At 40.7% G+C, this 10,569-nt stretch overlaps 1 protein-coding gene across 1 annotated transcript in view; it reads right to left on the reverse strand.

The window, feature by feature from the left end:
- LOC102843481 (zinc finger protein 845-like) overlaps nucleotides 1–10,569 on the reverse strand; it is a 578,666-nt gene that overhangs the window by 412,058 nt on the left and 156,039 nt on the right. Inside the window, exon 7 of the mRNA XM_006897382.1 lies at nucleotides 5,592–5,600. Coding sequence (XP_006897444.1) covers nucleotides 5,592–5,600 — 9 coding nt within the window. The remainder of the gene's footprint in view (nucleotides 1–5,591; nucleotides 5,601–10,569) is intronic.

A 10,569-nucleotide genomic window follows, 5' to 3' on the forward strand; every position in this document is an offset into this window, starting at 1 on the left:
CAAGCAACTCAATGGCACATAACAACAACAACAACAACAATATAATAACTGTGATGAGTTCATGAAGCCCTGAGCAGATGTTTGTTATGTGAAATATCATTGATAAGACGACATTTACGAGCAGAAGATGCAACAGCCAGGTCATAGAGGATCCTTGCCGTTATAAAAGGAACTTTTAGACAAAGATCTTAAGCAAGTATCCTACTATTAAAAGCCACTTTTAGGTAATGAATTCGGAATTATTTCAAGAAACACTGTGTTTTATATCTTTCAGAAAAAATCCTTATTACTCAAGAGACGAAAACAGAGTTTACCTTTCTTTTTTGACCATCAACAAACACGTGGTCACATAATCTCTGATGAAGATTCATTTTGGTTTTGCCAAATACATTTCATTATTTATGGGCTATGTTCCACAATATCAAACACAGCACCTTCTCCTACAGTAGTTTCTGTCATGGGCTTGATTGTACTTTAAGTCCCAACTGACAAACTTGAATTATTCTCTCTATGCCAAATTTCTTTTTCTAAATCCACTTCAATTATGGAAAATTACTCTGCACAGTATATACTCTCTACAGTATATACATTTATATGGAGAATATAAATTTATTCCTAAGAGAGGTTGTGTTGTATTTGGGCAAATAAGACCTTAGCACAATGAAACCTAAAGTGTGTTGTAAACAGAAACGGGTTATTTGAAAACATGACAAAAGAGCTGTGACAAAGTGGGAATAAGCAAAAACTTTGTTACAAGCATCTTATCCTAGCTATGATCATCCCCCTACGTCTGTTTATTTGAGCTCTTTAATCCTTTTGCAGCTTTATCCTCTTACTCTGACCGTAGATAATAATATTTAGTGATAATCGTGGACTCTCGCATGCTAAGTGAGAGAACACATAATGCATTCAAAACATGGGGCAAAAATGTAAGCAAAGAAAAAAGTGCACTGAAAATTTAGAGGACGCAGAGTTTGGTGGGTAGAAGGAGGCGGTGAAGGAGTTAGGAATGGTCCACTGGGGACTGAAAAGAGGAGATAAAAAGAGGTCATAGTCCAATGGTGATTGATTTAATGAAACACGGTGTATAATAATGACCTGATGAAACACGATGTGAATGTGGAAATGTATGAAACACAACGTAAAAAGGAGGGGGGAGAATGCCAAAATATAAAATATAACCTCTGTCAAAGCGGGGTGAGAGAGAGAGAGAGAATATGTATTTATTTATAAAGTAATTCTCAGATTCATGATAAACTCTTTGCATTTTGTTTTCCATACTGTAGCCCAGAATTCACGTTCCCATGCAGAACCTTCTAATTCTGCATTGAATTGGATGCTTCCTGCAAAATGATAGAATTGCTCCATGGCTTTGACCGTAGCAATGATCCTTCTGTTCCAGACGACCATTGGAATCCTTGGGAATTTCTCACTCATATTGCACTACGTCTCTCTTCATTTGAGTGGATGCAGGTCAAGGCCCACAGACTTGATTCTCAGACACCTGACTGCAGCCAACACCATATGCCTTCTCTTCAGGGGAGTCCCCGTGATAATGCTTGCCTTTGATTTCACAAGTCACATCAATTACCTGGGTTGTCAATTCTTTTCATTTCTTGATAGGGTGGGCAGGGGTGTCTCTGTTTTTACCACCTGTCTCTTGAGTGTCTTCCAGGTCATCACCATCAGCCCTCTTCACTCCAGGTGGGCAGGGCTTAAACTAAAAGTTTTCAAGTACATTGGTCCTTCTAATATCGTCTGCTGGATACTACACATGATGGTAAATGCCATTTTTCCTATTTATGCGTCTACAAAATGGATCAACAAGACCATTGCAAAGGAAAACATGCCCAAATACTGTTCTAAGAACAATGACAATATCACATTCTCAGTCTATGTGGCTTTGATCTCTTCCCACGATGTTTTGTGCTTGGGATTCATGTCCTGGGCCAGTGGCTCCATGGTTTACATCCTGTACAAACATAAACAGCAAGTGCAACATATTTATAACCATAAAATATCTCCCAGATCCTCAGCTGAGACCAGAGCCACCAAAAGTATCCTTGTCCTGGTGGCCACCTACGTATCATTTTATGCCGTCTCTTCTATTATTTATGCTTACATGGCTCGTGTTCTTATTTCTACCTTGTGGTTCATAAGCACATCTGCTTTTTTCGCGATATGTTTCCCCACAATCAGCCCCTTTATTGTCCTGAGCAGTGACCCCCGTGTACCTAGACTCTGTGTTACCTACAGAATGAATATGTGCTTTCCCTTTTCACTGGCAAAGTCTAATTCATATATTTCACATCCTCTCTAGTCACAGATGAGCTCATTCCTTTCAGAATCTCAACTGCGAACAATCTCATTGCAGGCAGAGGAGCGATGTTGATAGACCTAGATGCTTCTTCAAAAAGAAACAGTAAGCAAGGGAGCTCTGGTGGCCTAGTGGCAGGAAGCTGCACTGCCATCCCAGAGGTGCACAGTTCGAATCCACCAGATGGTCTGCTGGAGAAGGAGAGACAATCTCCTCCTGTACCAGTCAGACCTGATTTGGTTGTACACACACACACACACACAAAAAAAAAAAAATTTAAAAAATAAACAGTAAACAATAATAGAAATGAAGTAGCAAAGTAAGTACTAGAATTGAAATGCAATCTAATTGTCACTTAAGTATTTCTAGATAACGAGACTGAGATTGTTAACAGCTTTGGTTTGCTTGGCTCCACAATTGGTTTGCTTGGCTCCACAATCAATACTCTTGATAATAACAGACAAAATTTTTTTTAAACCCCATTGCATTGGAAAAGTCAGCTGTCTGGGACATCTGCAGAGTACTGAAGGGCAACAATGTCAATCTGGAGACTAAAAGGTACACCTGATCCAGGCCATGATGTTGCAGACCGAGGGCCCCAAAGAACGTAATAATTTTGTAATTATTAATAATGAGACAAACAGCCAGGAATGAGATAGAGCAGAGAGCATAAAACAGGGGGCCGGCAGTTCTCCACTGAAGACCCCAAGTCATGTTTCTCTGTGTATCTATTGATAATCTGGGACAGCAAATAACAAAAGGAATTCCTTGTAAATGAAGGCTCTATTTTTCTCTATTGTCAGCCTAACGCTCTAGCTCAGGAAGTATTTTCCAGGAAGTAACACTCAGTAGGGGGGCCCTAGCTGTCTCCTGTCTGCAGGAAACAAACAGGTTATTTTCTGGGATCTGCCACAAGAGAAATCCTAACTTATAAATCTGCAATTCCTTCAATTCCTGATCAAGGCTTTTCATATAATATAAAGTTTGGCTTTCCATACCATGATCTTCACAATTACATGCTATGCATCAGAAAGCTGAACAATAACTATGAATGATAGAGGGAGAATTGATGCCTTTGAGCTGTGGTGCTGGAGAAGAGTGTTGAATATACCATGGACTGCTTGGAGAACAAACAGGTTTGTCCTGGAGAGGGTGAAGCCTGAATGCTCCTTGGAGTCAAGGATTCTGAAGCTTCGCCTGACATACTTTTGGCCTGTTGCGAGGTTTGTCCTGGAGAGGGTGAAATCGGGCTGCTCCTTGGTGGAAAGGATTCTGAGGCTCTGTCTGACATATTTTGGGCATGTTGCAAGGAGAGACCAGTCCTTGGAGAGGAACATTTTGCTTAAGAGAATGGAGGGACAGCACAAAAGAGAAAGTCCCGAGATGAGATGAATTGACTCAGTGACTGGGGTCATGGGGGTAGCTGTGTCAGATAGCTGTGTTAATAAGGTTGGCTCAGGAGAGAGCAGTATTCAGAGCTGTTGTACACAGGAGTCGCTATGAGTCTCAGGTACATAACAACAACTTTATCAGTGGCTGTAACTGAGATGTTTAGAGTCTGGGCAGTAATACAGCAGCTCGGAAATCCTATGATGGTTTTTCTTGTTAGTTTTTACTAGTCAGCGTTGATTTATGATGATCTCATATTTAAGAGAACGAAACATTGCCTAATCAGGTATCATTCTCATGATTGTTGGTCTGTCTGAGCCCTTGTAGACATTTGTCAATCTGTCTCATTAAAAATCTCTATTTTTTTTTCCATGTTGGTTGTGTACAAAGTTCGTACACATTGTGTTTCACACTACATTCACATTGTGTTTCATACAATCATTGTCATGCAGTGTGGTTTCGAAAATTAATCACATTAGACCTTACCCATCATTACCCTGTCTTTTTGCCTGTACCCTTCCCGTGTCCTTCCACACCTTTCTCTACTCACCAAACTGTGCAGCCCTGTGGTTTCATCCTTCCCATAATCCCTCCTCCTGGCTTGAGTTCCCATATGTGTTTTACTAGTTATCCTTCTATTTTTGCAATCATGATCTTATGCGGTATGTGTCGAGAGGAGACTGCATTAATTCACTCAGCATAATGCTCTCCAACCTTTACCAATTTATGTAGTATTTTTCAAAATCGTTGCTCCTGAGTGCTCCATAGTATTCCACGGTGTGAATGTACCACAATTTCTCAATCCATTCAGTTATGTTTGGACAGTTGGGCTGTTTCCATATTCTTGTGATGGTGAAAAATGCTGCTGTGAACATTGATGTACAAATCTTCCTTTGAGTCTCAGTTCTAATTTCCTTGGGGTGTGTTCCTAGTAGTGGAATAGCTAGGTCACATGGAATTTCTATGTTCAGTTTTTTCTTTTTTTTTTAGGGAAAGTTAAACTGTTTTCCAGAGTTGTTGCACCATTTTACAATCCCACCTTTTCACATCCTCTTCAGCATTTATTGTTTGCTGCCCTATTAAACTTTGCCACTGCTACTAGGGTGAAATGTTATTTCATTGTGATTTTGACTTATGTCTCTCTTATTGCCAGTGATTTGGAGCATTTCTTTATGTGTCTGTTGGCCACGCATTTCTTTATGTGTCTGTTGGCCACCTGAACGTCTTCTTCTGTGGGAAGTTTTTCCCCATGTCTTTTGCTCATTTTGTAATTGGGTTGTTAGATTTTTTTTTTCTTCTGGATGTCCAGGAGTATTCTGTAAACTTTCGTTATAAGACCCTTGTCTGAGATGCTGTTGTCAAATATTTGTTCCCAATCAGAGGGCTTTCTTTTAACTCTATTGGGAAAAGTTTGTGATGAGGACAGAGATTTAATCTTTAGACAATTCCATTCATCAATTTTATGCTCTTCAGATTGCGCATTTTTGGCTGTATTTGGCTGTCTCTTTAGACCACAAGCTGGACCTTGTAAGATTGAGGTCTAAGACTAAGGTCCCACTTTGTCTCTTATGAACCTTATGGTTTAGGGCTTTACTCCCAGGTCTCTGATCCACCTTGACTTGATTGTCCTGTCTGGTGTGACATGTGGATCCTGTTTCAGCTTTCTGCAGGTAGCAATCCAATTTTGCCAGCATCATTTGTTGAAGAAGTCATTTTCCCATTTAATAAGTTTTATTGTCAAATATCAGTTGACCATAAATAGATGGTCCATTTCTGGGCTCTCTATTCTGTTCCATTGGTCTATGTGCTTGTCATTGTACCAGGACCTTGCTGTTTTGGTCACCACTGCTACTGTGTGGTAGATTTTGAGGTCAGGGAGTACTACCCTTCCCACCTCATTTTTGTTTTGCAGAAGTGCTTTGCTTATTCTGGGTCTCTTTGCTCTCCAAATAAAGTTGCTAATTTCCCTTTTGATTTCTTTTAAAAAATTATGACTGTGTTATCTGTATTGGAATTGCATGGAACATATATTTTGCTTTTGTTAGGATGGTCATTTTCACAATATTGAGTCTTCCTATCCATGAGTGAGGTCCATTTTTTTCCATTTATTTAGGCCTTGCAGAAATGTTCTGTAGTTTTCTTTGTACAGGTCTTTCTTTTCTCTAGTTAGGTTCACTCCATCTTCCTCTTTTTTTTTCTGACTTCACCAAAGAAGATGTTCTTCTCCATTGTTTGTTCCCTCCTAATACTGCGTTCAGGGTGAGTCCAGGCCTGCCCAGCTTTGTTTTAAAGGATCATTCTGACTCAAGGAAGCCCTGGCGGCCTAGTGGAAAGAAGCTGCACTGCTATCCCAGAGGTGTGTGGTACAAGTCCACCAGATGCCCTGCTGCAGAAGGAGACAGTCTCCTGTGTCAGTCAGATCTGATTTGATGGTACACACAAAAAATAATAATAATTAAAAAATAATAATAAAATAACAAAAAATAATTTTTAAAAAGGCTCATTCTGACTGCTACTTCCTCATGAAAAATTAAGTAACTTGAAATTGCACATAATTTGAACCTAAAATCTAACTGGATAGGGAAATTGAAAGTCCATTTCATAAACAAGAGTATTATTTGGGTTATTTTTTTAAATTTTAAAAGAATATTATTTTGAATTGGATAAACGAGAAGTAATATTCGTTTACTATTATATTAGTTTACTATTATAGAAGAAGTGCATCCAAAATCCAAATTTTGCTTGTGTTAAATTTTGTGTGACTTTCCCCAATAAATCATTGTTTTGTTTCTCTTAATGTCTTTAAATAATTAACAAGAGTTGTGATCACTAATGAGAATTCATTTCTTTTATTCGTTGATCAAATTTGTTCTTTATTTATGTTCCAAGTACCATAGTATAAATCGTGACATTATGGTGTATCTCAACAATATGATGCAGAAAGAAGCAATTTTAAATAGTAGCAATTGTAGATGGTTCCTAGGATTGGAGAGAGAGGATGAGGAGTGTAAAAAAAATTAGTAAATAGGTAGGAACTCCTTCATTTCTATCAAGTCAAAACCCTTTCATAGCCGAGCCTCCCGCAGGTTCTCTGTGGGTGAATCACACAGGAGGAGATTGCCAGTTTCTTCCAAGGAGCCGCTCGTGGATTCAAGCCACCTGCCTGTGTGATAGCTACACGGCTCCCTACAGATCGCACCCCCAGAGCTCTCTCTGGCCTTTAGTCAGTCTTCAAAACTGATTCAAACCCAGGGCTCAACTTGCGTGCAGCCAGTAGACAGGCTTAGAAGATGAACAACCGTAGCTGAGGACATTTAACCACATAAGATGAAAAAGGCAGCAGTTGATCTGAAGGTAAGAAAGGGAAGGACAGAAACACTAACAGCTGTTGTTTCCTCAGGGAGGAAGTAGGAACAGTGTGGTCACACTGGGTGCATTATAGTGAATGTTGTAAAACAACATGTGTATGAATGGTGGAATGAAAAATATACTCTTTCATAAATAATCACTAAAATCACAATTTTAAAATCTGTGTTATGCAGATGACACAACCCTGCTTGCTGAAACTGAGGAGGACCTTATGCACTTGCTGCAAAGGGTCAAGGACTGCAGCCTTCAGTATGGACTGAGGCTCAATGTCAAGAAGACAAAGATTCTCACCACTGGACCAATTGGCAGCGTCAGGATGGATGACGAAGAGATTGAGAGTGTTCACAGCTTCAGTTTGCTCGGATCCACAGTCATCACTCTTGGCACCAGCAGTAAGGAAATCAAAAAGCGTATCGCGATGGGAAAGTCTGCTGTTAGGGACCTCTCTAAAGTACTCAGGAGCAACGGTGTCTCTCTGGAGACTAAGGTGTGCCTGATACAGGCCATGGTATTTGTAATCGCTTGTTATGCATCAGAGAGTTGGACAATGACTAGGGAGGACAGAAGGAGAGTGGATGCTTTTGAGCTGTGGTGCTGGAGAAGAGTACTGAATGTCCCATGGACTGCCAGGAAAACAAACAGACTCATCTTGGAGAGGATTAAACCAAGCTACTCCTTGGAGGCAAGGATTCTGGGGCTTCGTCTGACATACTTTGGACATGTTGCCAGGAGGGACGGTTCCTTGGAGAGGGACATCATGCTTGGGAGGGTGGAGGGACAGCGCAGGAGGGGAAGACCCTCTATGAGATGGATTGATTTGGTGACTGGAGTAATCGGGATGGGTGTGTCAGAGGCGGTGCGATTGGCGCAGGATAGAGCAGGGTTTAGGGCTGTTGTGCATAGGGTCGCTATGAGTCGCAAACGACTCAACGGCACATAACAGTGACAACAACTTTTACCCTGAAACATACAGCATCCCTTTTCAGCAGGAAGTAGCTAAGAGAATACGCTGTCCCCTTTTCCTTATGAATCAGGGTGATAGGGAATGGCAAAGGACACACTGACAAAGGAGATTAATCAGAACAGACTTTCAAAGGGGGAAACAAAAAAGAAGAACGAACTGGGGAGGAGGGTAGAGAAAATAGTGCAACAATGAATGAATCGGGGAGCTCCACCAAACACTGTCCATCATGGGTAACCATTAACACTTTTGAAACATCAGAGGTCAACTGGTCTCTCTCTAAGTAATACATAGAATAAAGTTTGTTGGAGCAAAATGGGAAATTATATTGCACAGGCTTAAGACTCAAACAGAGAATAAAGCCAAAAGGGTTTATAATTGAAAATCACACACACTTAATGCGCGGGCCCTCAAGGTCTGAAGCCCCTTTATAATTTCACATAAAATCAATCCGAAAGGTAAAATATTCAAGGCAATCTAAATCTTAACAATCAGCCTAAGTGTTACTTTCCAAATCATTATATATTGCAACTAATTGTTCTTAGCTACTATGGAATAATGGCTAACACTCACCACAGGAGAATGTTCATTGTGAAATTCAGCAAGGCGGCTGTGGAGAGTGGAGAGATATCAGACAGTGAGGTAGGGTCTCTCCCAAAGACCCTGGTGTTTGCAGCTGAAGAGTCCACTTTAACTACTATATTCTGTGTTGGATGACAGAGTCTGTTTGGACCAAGTGCCATCAATCAGAACTTCTCAAAGTTCATTGCTACAAACATTTTGGGAAGTATACCAAGTGATCTTTGGGGTGTCTATTCCCCAGAAAAACACACTGCGGTCCTCAAGATATTTTCCAGCGATCAAATTTTAGCTGTTTCATGTCAAGATTAGCAAATTGGCCAGCTAGGCTTCATTCGGTATTTTTCTATTAACATCTTAATTCTCTGGGCTTATAAGACATCTTTTGGTCAGCACTGGGTCTCTGAGCCTGCCATGGCACAGAATGGGGATGTCCCAGAATTCTTCTCTTCACCTTGTCTATCTGACATGTGCTTCCTTACTTCTAAAATTCTAAACCTCAGCTTTCTTAGCCTCATTTGATAGTCTAACAGTATGTTCTTAACACTAACACACACTTGATTACTTTCAGTCTTCCTTAGAGGCAAGAAGTGAAACTTGGCGTAACATGCTCTGAGTATCCAGTCAGAGGGTGCTAGTCTTTGGCAAAAGTTTTCATGCTTGGAGATGCAGAGGATCCGTGAAAGAGAGGAAGGCCATCAATGAGATGGTCAGACACAATAACGGCAACTACAGGTTTCAGCATGGCAGAGATTTTTAGGATTCTCAACAACCAGGCCTGGCTCTGCCTGGCTCACCTTGAACTTGTCATTCAGAGGTCACCTTGAGTCAAAAATGGACTTGACATGCCCACCCATGTTTATCATGGCTTTGTTTGCAATAGCAAGGAGTTGGAAACAACCTAAGTGCCCATCAACAAACAAATGGATAGAGAAGCTGTGGTATACTCACACAATGGAATACTACGCTGCATTGAAAAACAAGGAACTCATGCAATATTATTCAAAATGGGTGACTCTGGAGGACATGCTGAGTGAAATATCTCAGTCACAAAGGGACAAATACTGCATGGTGCCACTGTTGTAAAACTGGACTGACATCGAGGTTGGGGGGAGACTGAGAAAGATGGGTTCAATAATGTATACAGCATTGAAACCGATGAGGGAGAAAACTGTTAAAAGAGATATGTGATTAGGTATTTTTGTCATGACAGGAGTCCAGAACAAAGGCTGCATAGTGGAGTGGAACTGGGGGGAGGGATTGTAAAACAATGAAAGAATTTTTGTTTTACTTTTCAAAGAGGGTAGTGTACTGGGGGGGAGGGTTGGGAGGGGAGGAAAGTGCAACAATGAGTGAATGGAAATCCAAAGTCTCTAAATTTTCATTGAAATTAACAATAATAAAAAATGGACTTGACAGCAACTAAGAAGTGAAACACCACTTTCCACGACTACTCAAGAGTTTAAACATCTGCCCCACTCACAGGCTCCATTTCCGCCTTAATAATCGTTATTACAAGCTCGTCAGTGTTCAAAGAAAAGCCTTGTGATGCCTTCACATCATCTTCATCTTCACCTCTGAAACCAGGATTCTGACGGATGATAAAATTCTTCTAAACTCTGCCCGCACGAGCCAAGGAAGAATCTGCACAGACACGGACATACGCTGTAAATGTATACAGTTCATCAGGGAGTAAATACAGAAAGGAAACTTATTAAATAGGGACACTGAACTTCTAGCTGCTTGGGGCCCAATATGATGGACTGTTAAGACAAAAGCTCAGCGCTTTGAATCCACCAGACAGGACATGGGAAGAAATGTACATTCTCCTCCCGTAAATCATCTGTTGTTATTGTTGTTATGTGTCGTCGAGTCGTTTTCGACTCATAGCGACCCTATGCACAACAGCCCTAAACCCTGCTCTGTCCTGTGCCAACCGCACTGCCTCTGACAC

Source organism: Elephantulus edwardii, unplaced genomic scaffold (genome assembly GCF_000299155.1).
Source record: "Elephantulus edwardii isolate Elephantulus edwardi_28Jun2011 unplaced genomic scaffold, EleEdw1.0 scaffold00208, whole genome shotgun sequence".
Lineage (NCBI taxonomy): Eukaryota > Metazoa > Chordata > Mammalia > Macroscelidea > Macroscelididae > Elephantulus > Elephantulus edwardii.